The sequence below is a fragment of the Peromyscus maniculatus genome, chromosome 20, assembly GCF_049852395.1.
Source record: "Peromyscus maniculatus bairdii isolate BWxNUB_F1_BW_parent chromosome 20, HU_Pman_BW_mat_3.1, whole genome shotgun sequence".
Lineage (NCBI taxonomy): Eukaryota > Metazoa > Chordata > Mammalia > Rodentia > Cricetidae > Peromyscus > Peromyscus maniculatus.
The window spans coordinates 52,483,329-52,501,155 of record NC_134871.1 but is presented as its reverse complement, the minus strand read 5'-3'; the positions used below and the strand labels follow the sequence as shown (position 1 = coordinate 52,501,155).

Sequence of the window (17,827 nt, the reverse complement as noted above, 5' to 3'; positions counted from 1 at the left end):
ACTTGGGCTGCTGGCTGTAACCGGAAGGTTTCTCCGGTCTCACCTGGCCCTCAGTCCCTCAGCTGCTTATAAAATAGTCATTCAGAAACTTAATATTATTTACAAACTGTATGACCTATGGCAGGCTTTTTGCTAGCTAGCCCTTTCATCTTAAATTAACCAATTTCTATTCATCTGTGTTTTGCCATGTGGCAGTGGCATTACCCGTCTGCTGGCATCTTGCTTTTCTTTGGGCGGCGGCTAGGCATCTCCCCCTCCTCTCCTTTCTTCTTTCTGTATTTCTGCTTGGATTTCCCACCTACCTCTAAGCTGCCTTGCCATAGGCCAATGAAGCTTTATCTGATCAACCAATCAGAGCAACATATATTCACAGCGTACAGAAAGACATCCCCCAGCAGCTAGAAACTTCAGGGGAGGAGCTGCAGTAGCCAATAAGAATGTGGAACTGGATGTTTTGGTGGCTTCCCTTTGTTAGATATTCTCTGAGAGGGTGGGGTTTAGAGAGAGAGAGAGAGAGGAATGGCGCTTTCCGGAACAAGCAGGAAAGTTCTGGAGGTTCTGACCGAACCCTTGGGTCCCTGGGAACTACAACAAGCAACCTTAACCATGGAGTCATCTCTCCAACTCCCATCAATAGTATTTTTAGAAATGCATGTACATTTTTATTTTGGTTTAACTTGTCTGGATTGAGAAACATCTAGACTAGGGCATTGCTGAAACACCTTGGTCATGTCTTTGAGGGGGTTTCTGGAGATCAACACTGGTAGGCAGTATTTCCCCTAGGCTGGGGGAGAAGAGCAGCATCGGAGTAGCCTAAGCAAAAAGGGAAGACAGGAGAAAACCATTGTGTGCTGGCTTCTCTCGGATTCACTGCCCACAAGAGCCATCAGGAACTCCACCATGCCTTCCCTGTCATGACGGACACCACCTTCTCACAGCGTACACCAAAACAAGCCCATGAGCTGCTTTATATGAGGTATTTGGTGACTAATTAAAAAAACACAGTGACTAATGTTGATTTCTAAGTTATTACACAGGGGCACTGTTTAGAGTGCAGTGTGCGGTCAGGTCTAATTCCCTTTGCTTAAGGGTCATAGTCAGGCAAGGGTGCAGCTCAGTTGTACATTGTTTGTCTCACACGCACAAAGCTCAGGGTTCCATCCACAGCACCGTAGACCCCAGGCATGGTGCCGTGTGCCTGTAATCCCGGTGCTATAATAACTTAAAAATATAGAGGTAGAAGCAGAAGGATCAGGAGTTCAAAATCATCCTCAGATACATAGAGCTCAAAGCTACATGGGGCTGCAAGAGACCCTGATATAAAAAAATAAAAGGCAACTACCCCCCCTCCCGCCCCCGCAATTCTCACATCTTGTCTCTCACCTCCATACACACATATTGTGGATTATTCGTGTACACATGCATGCACACACGTGCACACAATTAAACCAGAGGATATGCCTAGATAAACCATAAGCTTATAAAAGGCTAGTTTTCTCGAATTCGCCACAAGACCATCAAGATCTCACAGACTTAGCATCTCCCATAGTTCCATATGTTACAATAGAAATGTCTGTGTCCCAACACTCTTGTTTCTGTGTGGGTTAAGTCACAAAATTAGAGAATTCAACCTCCCCTGTCACACTAGCATATGCTCAAATACTTCGCCTGAGCCCACGTCTGCTTGCAAGAACCCCCAAAGACAGATGGGAAACACTTAATTCAGTAGAGCTCCAGATTGGCTCCAAAAAGCCTGGAAACTGACAAGGAAAATGGAGGGCCTGATGTGCACCTGGTAGGGAAATGCTCCCCTAGTGTCAGAGTTCAGGACCCACAGAATCTAAACACCCACCTCTGCCGCTCTGGCTAGTGGTAGGAGCAGCGGACAGGCCAGGGTGAGAGACAAGAAAATTCCCGCAATAAAGAGATCCCAGCCGCTTTGTGGACCATCCAATCTTTCCTCTCTTTCCGGGGCCAGCCTGCTCTGAGTGGCTGACCCCAGAAGGTGGCTTTCCCCTGGTTCTGGCTGCCACAGTCATAACGGGTATATTTAGGGTGAAAAGCCTGGACACCCACCCCAGCTTGCTAATTAAGGGTAGTGGCAGTGAATGACAGCGACGAGGCTGGCTCAGTGTAGCCACACTGGGGAGCAGAACAAAACAAGGGGTTCAGTGACACCCCAGGTCCGTCTCTGAGGTGCTGACATGCACTTTAGTTTTAAATGAGGTGCTGACATGTACTTTAGTTTTAAATGGCGGGCGAGTCGGGGCAGAGGGGAGAGGTAACACGAAACCGGGCAGCCCTGGTCAAGGTGTGGTCTGGCTGGTGTTTTCACTTCTGGTTCTGTAAGATGACTGGGAAAAGCTCTTAACTGGCTTGCTCCACCCTTGGGATGGGGGAGGGGCAGTTCCGAGTTGACTCTGGGCAGGGTTAGAGACTGACTTCTGTCTTTGTGCCTTCAACCACAGTAAAGGAGATGGGCACCAAAGGAAGGCAGAGATGCCAGACATCCATCTTGCTTGTTAGCTAACCCAATGATCCCAAGCAAGGAGCCTATGCGTTTGGTAAAAGCAACTTCCTAGCCATACGGGAATATTGGCGTATCTTTGAGAACCATGGGCTCAGTTCCTGGAGAACTAGGGTCCCAGCAACTTGATTATTGTCAGATCTGGCCCAAGCCAGTAGCTTCTGAGTTCTTGTCGTGGGGAATTTGAAGAATAAAACTGATGGACCACAGAGGGTGAATTTTAAGAGGGAGGGAGGAAGCCATTTCTTCTGAGTTAGGAATGGAGCTCAGCCTTGAGCCATCTAAGCAGCCACATGCAATGGGGTCGGGGAGAGAGGTTTTCAAGACAGAGTAAGAAGCCCAGAGTGCCTGCAAAGCATGCTTAGGCTCTGACCAGTGCTGAGAAAGTTAGCCATTCTGCGTCAGGACTCCAAAATTTCCAGTGACCCAACAGAACCTCATGATGGGTGCGGAAGACTATGCTTAGGGGCAGGAATTCTGGGAAGGAAGAGTCCATTATCTCAATAAAGGGGTAATTATTCCTCCTATCCCTTTAGTGGGCTTAGGATGAATGGATCTACTTTGGTAGGGGTGGTCCTGCCTTCCTGAGAGGTGACCCTTTAGCTAGGTGATTAGCCTGTCCAACCAGATTAACTCTTTCATGTTTTGGGTAGCTTGGAAATGCTTACACCCCCCGCCCCCCCACTCCAGACCAGAGAAATAGCTTTCCCCAATGGGCCACCCCAGAGTCCTAACCAAAGCTACTGAATATTTAACCCTGTTTCAATCACTCAGAAACCAGGAGAGGAATCAGCGGCTTGAAGAATTCTGGAGGCCATAGTGAAGCCATGCCCCCACCCCCACAGTAGAGGACACAGGGGCCAAAACACAGAGGAGTCAGGCTGGACAGCTGTGAATGAATGAGTGGCACAGCCTGCTTAGCAGGAGCCAGGCCTAGGGTCAGTCCCCAGCTGTAGGCGGAAGTTTCTGTCCCACCCACCAATTCCCAGATAACCAACTCAGAGACCCAATGTTAATTACAAATGCTTGGCTAATAGCTCAGGCTTATTACTAACTCGCTCTTACAACTTAAATTAACCCATTTTTATTAATCTATGTATTGTCACATGGCTCGTGGCTTTACCTGTCCTTCAGCATGTCTTGCTCCCTCTATCTCCTGGCGACTCCACTGATTCTGCCTTCTTCCAACATTCTCAGTTTGGCTGTCTTGCTTATACTTCCTGCCTAGCCACTAGCCAGTCAGTTCTTTATTAACCAATGAGAGTAATATATATTCACAGTATACAGCAGGATTATCCCACAGCACGCAGCACTGAAGAAAAAGAGAGAAAGGGAGGAGACACTTCTTTCAAAACAAACATTCTGTATGATAAAACAAAGTGGCCTGATGTAATTGGTACCGTTTTATTTCTTGGTGGCTCATGATGTTAATGGTACACCTTTTGAACGGGGCATATGAGATCAATGTCAATAAAAATAGAGCCGAATCACGCTTCATTGCAGTTATCTTTGTAATTTATAAACATGCTGAACTCTCGCTATTTGGTTCTTTTTTGGTGCTTTTTCCCCTTGCCCGAAGATGGTGCAGCCAATGTAAGGGGTCCACTCTCTGCTCTCTTCCTGGCTCTCTTGCCAGGTTTTCAGGGTGGTTTGGTTTGGTTTTGGCGTTTGAATCTTGCACCTTAAATGCTCTAGTCAAGTGCTCTTACCAATAAGTGGCACCCGACCCTCCCTGCTGGTTTCATTGTGGTTTGAGATAGGGTCTCATGAGGTAGCCCTGGCTAAGTTGGATCTTAGGGTCTCATGAGGTAGCTCTGACTAAGCTGGAGCGCAGAAATCCACCTGCCCCCTGAGTTTCTGGGATCCTGGGCTTTGCTGTGGAACCACGGGTATATGCCGGTAGAGAGCCAGAGACAAGGGAAGATAACGGAAGTGTCTCCTTTCACAGGCTCCCAAGGAATGCTGACTTCTATCTATCTACCCACAATCCTTCAGAATTTAGCCTGAGCTGAGGGAATGGGACCTAACAACTGGATCGCTGTATTTTCATGATAATTTTCTTTTTTCCTAATTTACTGAAAGTCAGAGGGCAAACTTCCCATCTTTCCCCCCACCACATGGGTTCTAAGGACTGAGTTCGGGTCGTCAGGCTTGGTCGTAAGCACCTTTACCTGAAGCATCTCTCAGGCCTCTAGTCAGTCCTTTTCATTTTTTTAAGTTTGAGGGGACAATTTTATTAGAGTTTAAAAGAAAAACATTCAGGACAGGCAAGGTGTAAATCTTAGCAGCTACCCAGAGTTCCAAAAAGAATTTAGTTTCTAGCCAGCCCCTGAGAGAGAAAGAAATATTCTATCGTTCCATGTGAAGACACAGAAAAACAGATGGACCCAGCCAAATCTCGTGATACTCGGCTAGTAGGACAGCCTGGAATTTTCTTCATGTCTTCTAAAGCAGAGTCGAGCTTTTCCTTAACCTTTAATTTTCTAATTTACCCCCATATTCAATTTAGTAAAATTGTCCTGGCTTAACAGGTTTGTTTGTTTATTTGTTTCTTTTAGAAACGGTCTTGCTATGGAGCCTTGCCCAGACTGGAACTTGCTGGGTAAACGAGGCTGGCTTTGAACTCACAAAGATCTGCCTGTCTCTGCTTCCAAATTAAAGGTGTGCACCACCACGCCGGCCCTGACATTGGATTAGAGGCCTGGGCGCTAGGTCTCGGATGAAGGGCATCCTCGTCCTCTGTGGCTATGGTTGCTGTGTTCCTTTCAGAGGGAACCCTGGTTTGGGGTGAGCAAGCTGTGTTACGGTGTCGAAAACCAGGAGCTAAAACCGAGATACTGTGAGGTACACTTCATTCACAGCCGGAGCAAACTTAGAGTTGCCCTCCTCAGGAGTAGAGGGTAAGCGACCCTCAGCTGCTGCATCTTTTATAGGTCCTTTACGACCTTTGTGAGCAAGCTTAAGCAAAAGTGGAACTTTTCTGCTGTTAGCATTTAGCATAAACACATTGTCAAAGCTTTTGACGTTGTTGTGATCGGCCAGCTTCAGAAAGCCTCTTTTCCAAGTCAAGTCGACCTGGTGTTTCAGAAGGTCTTTGTGGTCTGTTGGTTTGAAAAATAGTCTACTCAACAGGAACATGAATCTTCTCTCACCTAAGAAAACCACGTAAAAACAGCAAGGTTCTGGGAACAGGCCTGGGAGCTGAATAATGGGAGGACTGGAAACTCTGTGAGTTTATCAAGTAAATTATTTAACTCATATTAAAATCAATAATGAAAATAAAAATGGGGGAGTCAGCCTCTAATGAGCTGCCTCTAGCCAGGAGCCCTTTGTCAAGTTCAAAGGAAACTCCATTATTCCAAATTCTGGCTGTTAGACAAAAGCATTCCTCAGAACTTGAAAGGCCAGTTCCCCTCTACCAAAAGGAGCCATTTCCCTTATTACTGGCAAGAGGAACATGTGGCTTCTTGTGGTGTCTGTCAGCTGGCCTCCAGGCTCCCTCAGCATCACAGGTACCTACTACACATTTCAAAGTCCCTGCTGACATCTTGGCACTCTCTTCCCAACTCTTCTCTCCTGCCCTTCCCCAAACCGCTCCAGCTTGTGGGCTTCCGTCTCTGAGCTACTCATTCTCCTTATAACCCTGCTATTTCGGCTGTGTTCTCTTTTCTGCTTTTCCTTGCCCGCACTTCTTTCTCTCTGTCTTCATTTCTCATGATCCCTTTCTCTCTCTTTTTCCCTGTCATTCTGCTCCTGGCCAGGTCCAATCTACTACTTTCTCTGCTCTGGACTCTTCCAGATGCCTCTGTCTGTTCTCTCCCTCGTAGCTACCACAAAAACCTTCCGCTGGGCCTGGCGGTGATGGCGCACGCCTTTAATCCCAGCACTCGGGAGGGATCTCTGTGAGTTCGAGGCCAGCCTGGTCTACAGAGTGAGATCCAGGAAAGGCGCAAAGCTACACAAGGAAACCCTGTCTCGAAAAACCAAAACCAAACCTTCCCCTTAACCATAATGTGGAATAGCCATGTCCATTTAGGCCACAGTTCCTGCCTTCTCCCACTTCCTCTTAGAAGTGAGGTTTGGGGCCAACATAATCACTGGGGTTGTCTGAGATCTTCGCTCCTGGGTCCCTGTGCATCCCGTCCCACACCTCACTAATGTGTGTCCCAGTTACAGGTGCTTTGGGCCACACTTACATATGGGAGCAAGTTTGGGTTTTCTCTGTACCCCAGATTCTCCAAAGTTGTAACTTACTTCTCTGTACTGTGTTTGATTCCACAGGAGAAGGGTCAGGACTAAGCTCTCCTTTTCTTCCCATTGGCTGGAGCCTTTTCTCCTCAATACTGCTTTCCTGTAAGTGAGGGTGCAGTAAAAACCAAAACAAAACAAAACAAAACAAAAAAAACCACCAATGGATAGTGGTGGCGCACAATTTAACACCAGCACTGGGGAGGCAGAGGCAAGCAGATCTCTGTGAGTTCAAGGCCAGCTTGGTCTACAAAGCGAGTTCTAGGACAACCAGAACTATTACACAGAGAAACCCTGTCTTGAAAAAAAGAAAGGGAGGGAGGGAGGGAGGGAGAAAGGAAGGAAGGAAAGAAGGAAGGAAGGAAGGAAGGAAGGAAGGAAGGAAGGAAGGAAGGAAGGAAGGAAGGAAGGAAGGAAGGAAGGAACCACTGAAATGGATGCTCCATGATTAGGGGGAGGCTTTCATTGTGGATAAAAGTGAGAGAGGGGACATCCAGAGGAATCTGGAAGAGTCCGGAGCAGAGGGACTGGACATGGCCAGGACTATCTGTGAGAGAAGTGAGGATAGCAGAGAACAGCAGGAAGGGCAGTGGGCGGGGAAAACCCTGTCATTATAGAGAGTGAAGGCGGACCTGCAGAATGGTACCTGCAACAGCCCCTAGGCTAGCATCATGGAGGAGGCGTGGGGAGGTGAGGAGAGCCAGGATGCTCGCCAGCCTTGGGGTATTTAGCAAGTGCATGTAAATAGAGGCCAGCCTAGGCCTGTGTCAATAGACAGCCATGTGTCCCTTCTGCCAGAGGCAAGGGAAATGGTGTCCTTCGGTGGACAAGTTCCTGAGGAATGCTGGCTTTTTCTAACTGCGAGAAATCCTTCTAGGTCAGTGGTTCTCAGCCTTCCTAAAGCTGCCACCCTTGAATACAGTTCCTCATGTTGTGGTGACCCCCAGCCCTGAAGTTATTTTCATTGCTACTTTATGAGTATAACTTTGCTACTGTTATGAATCGTAATGTACATATCTGATATGCAGGATGGTCTTAGGCGACCCCTGTGAAAGAGCCATTTGACTCCCAAAGGGGTCGAAACCCACAGGTTGAGAACCACTGTCTGTAGTCCAGCTTGAGCTGAGCCTAGACTCAATTTTGGACCCAGTCAATCTGAAAGGCCCTTTGGGGAGGAAATGGGGTGTCCTTTGGGCCTGACACATTTCTTTCTCCCCTCCCTTCTTTTCTCTCTCTTTTTTTTTTTTTTTAAGACAGGATCTCATGTCCCAGGTCAGCCAAAGATGACATTGAATTTCTTATCTTCCTGCCTCTACCTCCCAAGTGCTAGAATTATGGGCATGTGCCACCGTGCCTGGTTTGTGTGGTGCCGGGGATGAAATCCTGAATTTCATGGGTGCTAAGCGAGCACTCTGCCAACTGAACTACTTCTAGAGCCCAGCCCCCTGTGTGGGATGTCCTACCCTCTCTCCAGCCCCAGAGCATCAGCTTTAGTGGCCCTGATGGCCCAGGAAGCACAGTGGAGTCTTCTTTCCTTTGCCCCCTGGGTGAGCCTCTGCCCTAGGCCTACGGTCCCCCATAGCCTAGCTGCTGCAAGGGACCCCAGGCTCAGAGAGGTGACTTGTCCTGTGGCATGTGTCCTGGACCCAGCCCTGCTAGGAAGGGGCATTGGAGTGGGCTGGGGGACTCTGGGATACCTGACTGTCTGTTGGGAAGGGACCCTGAGTTGACTGTACCAGAAGCAAGTGTGATCACGGAATGGGGACTGTGTGCTCTGACAGTTCGCTCTTGAGAGCCGGGGGTCAATAATAAGAAAGAGGGACAGTCGTGGTCAAAGGCTGCTTCCTGGCCACATGCAGCCATACTGCTGAACTTAGAGATGAGAGGGCCACGGTGTCCTCCATGGCCTTAGAGAATGTCCATATTAATTGAAAAGAAGAAATAAGCAAGGACAGACATGCCTGCTCCTAGGTATGGGGGAGGAGGTCTACTGTAGCTACCAGGGGGAACGTAGCCAGAGGCAGGGACCTCTGTGAGAGTCCAGAGTGGATATGGCCAGACTGAACTGGGCCATATGAGGAGAGGTGGGAGGGGAGAGGGGAGAGGAACCACTGACCAAGAGGGGCAGCCTGGGCTAAAAGACTGGCCAAGAGAGTAAAGGGTAGACCAGAAAGGGCCAGATAACCAAAATGGCTGGATTATATAGAGAAGGACGAGTTGGGGGAAAGGTAACCCAGACCCTGGCCTGGAGAAGTTGAGGATAAGGATGGGGTATACCAGCCAGGAGGGCCCTGTACCAGGTAGAAACTGAGGGATGCTGGGAGAACCTGGCAGCCAGGTCCACTTTGGTAATGTTAACTAGGCACCTCAGCCGTCGGGACCTAACGCCAATGTCCCTTCTTTCCCAGGCCCTTCCCGGCTGCCTGACAAAGCACACCTGTCACTGTGGCCTGTGGAGGCCTGTCTCTCAGGCAGGGCCCCAGACATACGTCGTGCTCTCCAAGGCCGGATGGGCTTTGTTTAAAGCCTGGTCTACAGAGCAAGTTCCAGAATAGCAAAGCTCCACAGAGAAACTCTGTCTCATAAAACAAAACAAAACAAAACAAAGAGAGCCAGAGGTGATGGCTCCGCAAGGCTTAGAGCCTTTACCTAACCTGGGGCTTTGTCTTGCCACTCCTGGGGCCACGCGCCGTCATAGGTCGGGGGATTCCACCCCATCCCAGCCTGACTTGTCCGGTCACCTGGAAACCCCAGCAGACTAGTCCCTGGATGCTGATGAGGTCTTCCACTCCCTGGATGTCCCTGGTCCTATTTCCTAGGCATGTCACTAAGAGACCCCGCTTGGTTATCGATGGAGTCGTTTGTGATTCCTTGCATCTTATGAGGATCCCTAGAGAGGGTGCAAGTTCTGTCTGCAGAGGCCTGGGGAGGGAGCCGGGGAGGGACCACACATAGCAAGCCTGGGTGGGGACCTTGCCTGAGTCAGCCTCAGAACATCTGACCCTCGGCGGGCTCGGCACTGGTTTTCTGTGAGCCATTCCGTTGGCACTGAGCCCAGGTGTAGGATCGATGGAGTCCAGCGTGGGCTGCATCTGACCATCCCCATGACACTGTCCTGGCTCGAGGTCAGCCAGGGAAACAGATGGAGGGACAGCCATTAAGGGTGCAGCACTCCGGTTGGAAAACAGGGCTTGGAACTGGTGCCAAGCTCCGCCTCTCTGCCAACTGGTATTTCTGCTCAGTCTCATTTGCCTGCCGTGAATCGTGGAAGGTCCTGCTAATAGGAAGCCACGAGAGCAGCAGAGTGGCCAGTTAACCCACTACCTGGAAATAGCTTCCTGCCCTAGGGAAGGAAGCCTGGGGGTGGGGGGCAGGGGCAGGTAACAGGGACATGACAAGCTCTTCTGACAAGGGCCAGGACTTAGGGTGCAGCCACAAGGCCCACCGGGGGGGGGGGGGGGGGGGCTGGGAGCATGCTTTGGGCCTGAGGTCACATGGGTATTGAGCTGTGGCCAACTTGGCCTGGGATATAACTTCTATTCTTGGGTCTTCAGCTCTGACACCAAATATGGCGTGGCTTGAGTCTAGTACTTCCAGTGTGGCCAGGCACACTCTATCCCACCTCGGGCCTGGGCTCTACCCTATACCATTGCACAGTCAGGGCATCCCAGTACTTGGGGTCCCCCAAATACTCAGAGGTGCACGCTACTGATGTCTGATGATCCACATTCAGGTGGATGTCTGTCTGTCTCCCACTAGATTAAAAATGCTTATGACCGAAGGGTGATAGTGGTACCCTTAATTCTAACACTTGAGAGGCAGAGGCAGGTGGATCTCTGAATTCAATGCCAGCCTGGTCTACAGAGCGAGTTCCAGGACAGCCAGGGCTACACAGAAAACCTCTGTCTTGAAAAACCAAACCAAAACAAAACAAAAAAAGTACTTATGACCAAAATAGCCTCACTCCCCATAGGAGGACAGAGCTGGTGCTATTCTGGGGTCTGTCTCAGCTCCCTCACATGCATGGCCCTGGCTGGGGTCCCAGGCAGCTCACTGGCCTTGACTCCAGCTTTGCTCCCTCACGGATGCTCTGGGTCATTCAGCAGTTGCCCCTCTGCTTAGTGGCTCATCTGCTGGCTCACTGATTTCCTCACCTGCTCATTTGTTAACTACATCTTTCAAGAGCTGGACAGGGTTCCAGATGCTGAACAAATACAAACCCAAAATATACTTTTCCAGCCGGGTGGTGTAGCACATGCTTTGTTTGAATCCTAGCATTCAGGAGGCATAGGCAGGCAAAATCTCTGTGAATTCGAAGCCAGCCTGGTCTACAGAGTGAGTTCTAGGACAGCTGGGGCTACAAAGAGAAACCCTGTCTCAAAAACAGAAAGTGTGTGTGTGTGTGTGTGTGTGTGTGTGTGTGTGTGTGTGTACACTTTTCCTTGAGTATTGTGTCATGCGCTTCTAATCCCAGCAGGAGGGGAGGTTGGGAGCAGGACCATGAGTTCAAGGCTAGCCTGGGCTACTTTAAGATCGTGGCTCAGAAACAAAATGAAACACAAGGCTGTGGTGTAGCTCAGTTGGCAGTGTTTGCCCTGCTTACCTGAAGCCCTGGGCTCCATGCCTGCAAGGGATAAACTGGTGCAGTACTCACCTAGAATCCCAACACTGGGAGGCAGGAAGATCGGAAGCTCAGGGTCATCTTTGGGCTATACAGTAAGCTGGAGACTAGCCTGCTCTACATGTGTCACTCAATAAAACACCATCGGTCTTGCTGGGCTATTTCTAAAGAAATCCCCTAAAGAAAAAAGCCCACTATGTTGGGATAAGTGCTAGGGAGAACACAGGCAAGTAGAAGGTGGGGGGAAGGCTGGGGTCTTGGGGGTTTGTGGTGGTGGTGGATTTTACTCTTTTTTGAGAGGCCCTCCGCCCAGCTCCCAAATAAATCACACACGGAGGCTTATCATTACTTATGAATGCCCAGTCTTAGCTTGGCTTAGTTTCTAGCCAGCTTTTCTTATCTTAGATTATCCTATCTTTTGCCTCTGGGCTTTCCCTTTTCTCTAATTTCTGTAGATCTTATTCTCTGGCTTGCTGTGTAGTTGGGGGGCTGGCCCCTGGAGTCGTCATCGTCCTCCTCTGGCTGCTAGATCTTAGTTCGCCAATCCCTCTTCCCAGAGTTCTCCATCTATGTATACTCTCTGCCTGCCCATGCTGCCTATCCTTTCTCCTGCCTTGCTATTGACCAGTTCTTTATTAAACCATCAGGTGTTTTACACAGGCACAGTACCACAGCCTCACAGAGTTAAACAAATGCAACATGACCAAAAGGAACACACCTGAAAATAATATCCTACTACAGGTTTGAGTCATGAGGGTGAGTTATGAATGGAGAAAGAGCTGTCCACACAAACAGTGGCAGGTGTCCAGGTCCTGAGGCAACATCTTGAGTTCTGAGTCAGGCAGATACGGTTTAGATCAGGAACCAGGGCGAAAGTGGTATGAAGTCAGGGGTGTAAGGCAGATACAGGGAGATACTTGGAGACCTGAGTTTCTCACATTACTTAGGGTCTGTGCAAGGCTATGATGTGATCTGCTTGGGTTTTTGTTATTGTTGCTGTTGTTATAGATAGGGTCTTATGTAGCTCAAGCTGGCTTTGAACCAAGGAGATATTATAGATAGATAGATAGATAGATAGATAGATAGATAGATAGATAGATAGATAGGAAGTCAAGGATACCCTTGAGCCTCTTGCCTCATCTCCCTAATGATGAAAATATTTTTTTGTTTATTTGTTTTTGGTTGTTTGGTTTGGTTTTTCAAGACAAGGTTTCTCTGTGTATCCCTAGTGTCTTGCAATTCATCGCTTTGTAGACCAGGCTGGCTTCCAGCTCAGAGATGGGCCTGCCTCTGCCTCCTGAGCACTGGGATTAGAGGTGTGTGCCACCACCCTCCCCACTGTTTATTGTGTTTAAATAATATCTGGCTATTTTGCTCAAACTGGTCCTAAACTTGTGAATGGATTAAAGAGCCCCTCCCCCCAATCCTGCAACCCAGTCATTGTGTTTAGCTCTGAGTTTATAATTGTTATTGTTCTTGGCTTTTGAGACAAGGTCTCACTATGTAGCTCAGGCTAGCCTGCTACTTGTAGTGACCCTCCTGCCTCTGCCTGTCCAGTGCTGGGATTCAGCCTTTGACTCTCATTTGCTGAGAGGGAGCTGGTCGGGTTCCCCAGTGCTTCCCACAGTCCCTTCCAGGCGGTAGTGCTGAGGAAGGTCCATGGTTCCAACTGGCCAACACCTCCTCCATTTGACCGACCCTTTCTTCTTCCCCCTGGAGCCCCGTCCAAGTGCCATTTCAGCCAGTGCCATTTGAACCTAGAATTGAGTTCTAGTCGATCATATTGTCCCCTGCCTCCAGATAGTGCTCCCACGGGGCTGAGCACGGGCTAATGTGCTCAGTTTGGCAACAGGGCTGAGCCCTGAAAGCCGAGGTAATGAGCTGCCTGCCGATGGCCTACCGCTCTCTCACGCTGTCTGCCTTTCATCTTTTGCAGGGGGGCTGGCACCACTAAGCATGAGAAGACAGGCCATGTTGGCATAGAAGATGGATTCCTAACCCAATGTGCATACCCAGGATGCCTGCAGGTGGCTAGGACTCCACCTCACCATGGGCTGCCCAGGCTGGTCAGTAGCCCTTTAACCTGGAGAGTGTCCATCCATGTGGCTCCAACTCCAGCTCTTCCCTGTGGGATGGCCATTGGCAGAGTCCCGGAAGGGACTCAACTCTCGGGTTCCCGTTGCACCTACCCGGCTGTGCCTAGTCCTTTTGCCTCTTTCTGTTCAGTGGTTCTATTCCTGGTTCCTAATGTCAGAATTATGCAACTGTCCTCTGGAGTGGCCAAGGGCCTGAGGGGTGTGAATGCAACCTGGAACATAGAACAGGTATGGTGTGACCCAGGGCCAGGGTTGCTGTTAATCTTCTGGGTATAGGACTGAGTTCCTCCACACCCTTTTGGCCACTCCCTTCCCAGACCAACTCTCTCCCCAAGAAGAAGTAATGTGGTAAGAGCCTAGGCCTGTACCCCCAGCCTACCCACTCCCGCCATACACATCCTGCCACTTTCTGTCTGGGGACAGCATGAGGGAGATAGACTGTCCACTTCCCTATCCTTAAGGCGGAGGTGAGGATTAACCCTTTCAGGTGCTTGTAAGGGTTTGATGGGTTTGTACGTATGAAATGCTGCTCTGTTGGTTAGATGGTCAATATTTATTGAAGGAGCAAACGTATGAAGTAGTAGGGCATGGTGGTGCAGAGCTACAATCCAGTACTTGGAAGGCTGAGGCAGGAGGATCACAAGTGAAAAACCAGCCTTGTTTACGTTGTGAATTCAAGGTCCCCCTTTCCAACTTAAAACGTCTGCTACATAGCCGGGCGGTGGTGGCGCACGCCTTTAATCCCAGCACTCGGGAGGCAGAGGCAGGCGGATCTCTGTGAGTTCGAGGCCAGCCTGGGCTACCAAGTGAGTTCCAGGAAAGGCGCAAAGCTACACAGAGAAACCCTGTCTTGAAAAACCAAAAAAAAAAAAAAAAAAAAAAAAAAAAAAAAAGTCTGCTACGTATAGTCGTCGCTCACGCCTTTAATCCCAGTGCCTGGGAGGCAGAGGCAGGCAGATTTCTGTGAGTTCTAAGACAGCCAGGTCTATACAATGAGAACCTCTCTTTAAATAAATAATAAACAAACAAACTTGCCTTTAATCCCAGCACTCAGGAGGCAGAGGCAGGAGGATCTCTTTGAGTTAGAGGCCAGCCTGGTATACAGAGTGAGTTCCAGGACAGCCAGGGATACACAGAGAAATCCTGTCTCAAGGACTCCCCTCCTCAAAAAAAAACAAGTCTGAAGGGGTTGGAAAGATGGCTCAGCAGTTAAGAACACTTGCTGCTCTTACAAAGACCTGAGTTTGGTCCCTAGCACCCATGTTGGGTGGCTCACCACCACCCATAACTCTAGCTCCAGGTGATCCAACACCCTGTTTTAATCTCTGCAGGCATCTGCACTTATACACAATGTGCCCCCCACACACACACACAATAATTAAAAATGAAATAAATCAAGGCTAGAGAGCTGGCTCAGTGGTTATGAGCACCAACTCTTCCAGAAGACCCAGGTTTGATTCCCAGCACCCACACGATACCAGCTCACAACCTCCTGTTTCTAATCCCAGGAAATCCAGTGCCCTCCTCTGGTATCTGAGGGCACTTTGTGCATGTGGCACACACATATATACACAGGAAGAACACGTATGCACATGAAATAAATAATATACAATAAATAAATCCTTAGATGAAAGACCACTTGCTCCAAGTATTACTGCCTCTACCTCCCTGGCATTGGTACTGCTGTTCCTGTCTTCCATGGGCTCCCAGGATCCGAACTCAGGTCCTCCTGCTTGTGTATTTTACCTACTGAGATGTCTCTGCAATCCTGAGCCCAGGTCTTTCCGCCAGATGTGTTTGAGACATTGAGCAGCCTGTCTTTGAGTGAGCCAAGACCTGGTCATGGAGCCGGGGGTGGGGTGGGTGGGGTGGGGTGCAGAGGGGTCAAAGGACAGGCTATCACCCCAGTGGGCCAAGAGAGGCAGATTTTGTCAGGGTTAGGGTGCCATGAGGCAAAGTTGTTGCTTCTGACTGTCCTTGTATCTGCTAGACTCTGGCTGCACACTGTGAAAGACACTGGTTCTGGTCCCCAGACATTCACAAGTTTACTACGAAAGACAAAAAGGACCTTGCCCAGGCTCCAGCCCACAACTCCTGTTTTACAGGTGAGCAGCCAGCTGGCTAGGGTGCAGTTCATGCCTCTTGGGTCCCAGAGACCCCAGGCTTTGGAAGCTAGTAGTTCCCTGGTGTTGGCAGGAAACACGTTTCTTGAGAGTCAGGGATCCCTGCAGCCAGCCAACCTGAATGCTGGTCCTCATTTCTTACAGGCCAGTCAATCCTCGTGGGCATCTCCTGCCGTGATCTGGGGAGACCATGTTCAAGTCCCCTGACTGCCTGCTGAGGATGCTCAGGGGCACCCCCAGACAACGGGTCTTCACCCTCTTCATTATCTGTTTCAAGATCACACTCATTGTCTCCATCATGATCTATTGGCACACAGTGGGTGCACCCAAGGACCAAGGACAACAGAATAGCCTGCCAGTGCACATCTCCTGCCCCCAGCTGGCCTTTCCTAGCATCCTTGCCCCAGGTAGCATCTTCTTCCTAGAGACCTCGGACAAGACCAACCCCAGCTTCCTGTTTATGTGTTCTGTGGAGTCAGCTGCCAGGGCACACCCAGAGTCCCAGGTGGTGGTGCTCATGAAAGGGCTGCATGGAACCAAGAAACTGCCTCAGAATTTTGGCATCTCTCTTATGAGATGCTTCCCCAATGTCCAGATAAAACCTCTGGACCTGCAGGAGCTGTTTGAGGACACGCCATTGGCAGCCTGGTACTTGGAGATGAACCATCGATGGGAGCCTTACTGGCTGCCCGTACTGTCTGATGCCTCTAGGATTGCACTTCTCTGGAAGTCCGGTGGCACGTACCTGGACACAGACTTCATCGTCCTCAAGAACCTGAGGAACCTGACCAACACGCTGGGCCTCCAATCCCGATACGTCCTCAATGGAGCCTTCCTAGCCTTCGAACGCCACCATGACTTCTTGGCACTGTGCATGCGTGACTTTGTGGACCACTACAACGGTTTGATTTGGGGCCACCAGGGCCCCCAACTGCTCACCCGGGTCTTCAAGAAGTGGTGTTCCACCCGCAGCCTGGAGGAGAGCCACACTTGCCGTGGGGTCACTGCCCTGCCCCCTGAGGCCTTCTATCCCATCCCCTGGCAGGACTGGAAGAAATACTTTGAAGACATCAGCCCTGAGGAGCTGGCCCGGCTGCTCAATGCCACCTACGCCGTTCACGTGTGGAACAAGAAAAGTCAGGGTACATACCTAGATTCCACATCCAAGGCTCTGCTGGCCCAGATACATGCCCGCTACTGCCCCACGACACATGAAGCCATGAAGATGTACTTGTGAGGGTTCTCCAGGCTGCCTTCATGTTATATCAGCACTGTGACTGCCTTTCCCAGGGAGGCAAGATGAGCGAGCAGGCGGGAAAGATGGCTCCGGGCTGCTGCTGCCAACTTCAGAGGAGATCAAAGCTGGCACAGGGAGCATGTGCCACCTCTACGCACCTGCCCCTGCAGGCCAGGGTGAGACTGGTGGATACAGTTTGCCCAGTGTTCTGGCCTGGCAAGTGATGCTAGACTTAGTAGCATCTGGGACCTTAATGAGCTAGATCAGCAAGCCTGGAACATGGGAGAGCATCCTAAAGTAGCTGGAAGTCAACTGGGGCCAGGAGCAGAGCTCAGAGAAGCCTGGGTAGAAATGCCAAGAAGGGTGGGGCTCTCCCAGCTTCCTGAGCCCAAGGGGCAGGGCAGAGCTGGCTGGGAACTCCATCTTTCCTCCCGTAGGGCACTGCTCTGAAGATCTGCCACAGTCCATTCCAGTGTGGAGGGGATATGGAAATTCTTTTGGCTAGGGAAAAGTATTCTTTGGTTTGGTTTGGGTTCTGTTTGGTTTTGGTTATTGGTTTTTCAAGGCAGGGTTTCTCTGTGTAGCTCTGGATGTCTTAGAATTCACTATAGACCAGGCTGGCCTCGAACTCAAGGAGGTCTGCCTGCTTCCACCTCCCGGGTGCTGGGATTAAAGGAGTGCGCCACCACTGCCTGTCTGGGGAAAGTGTCTTACATCCCCTTCCTGTTGTAGACACTGGAGGCTATAATAAAAGTGACTGACCAACATCTAGTACCTCATAGTCACATAACACATTTGTGAACGCCGATTTCGGCCAACACACGCCGTTCTACAGACGGGAAAGGAGCTGGAGGGTGGCCATCTCCTGGGTCACAAAACTCACTTGGAGAGGCTGGGCTTAGAACTGGGGGGCTGGCCGATAAGGCATGAGAGGAATCTGTGGTGTCACCTCACTTCTCAAGGCACACAAATCAC

General features: G+C 50.0%; 1 protein-coding gene across 7 annotated transcripts in view; it reads left to right on the top strand.

The window, feature by feature from the left end:
• Positions 1-17,626, top strand: part of A4galt (alpha 1,4-galactosyltransferase (P1PK blood group)) — a 30,359-nt gene extending 12,733 nt beyond the window's left edge. For 2 of the 7 annotated variants that reach the window (XM_042264801.2, XM_076556434.1), the window contains exons 2-4: positions 13,333-13,720; positions 15,483-15,597; positions 15,760-17,626. In XM_042264801.2, coding sequence (XP_042120735.1) covers positions 15,806-16,852 — 1,047 coding nt within the window. In that variant the 5' untranslated portion in view covers positions 13,333-13,720; positions 15,483-15,597; positions 15,760-15,805 and the 3' untranslated portion in view covers positions 16,853-17,626. Of the gene's footprint in view, positions 1-790; positions 977-6,808; positions 6,881-13,332; positions 13,721-15,482; positions 15,598-15,759 lie in introns of those variants that run through there. The other 5 variants (XM_042264800.2, XM_006980237.3, XM_076556435.1 and 2 more) reach the window with 5 other exon arrangements.
• The last annotated feature ends 201 nt before the right edge of the window (positions 17,627-17,827 follow it).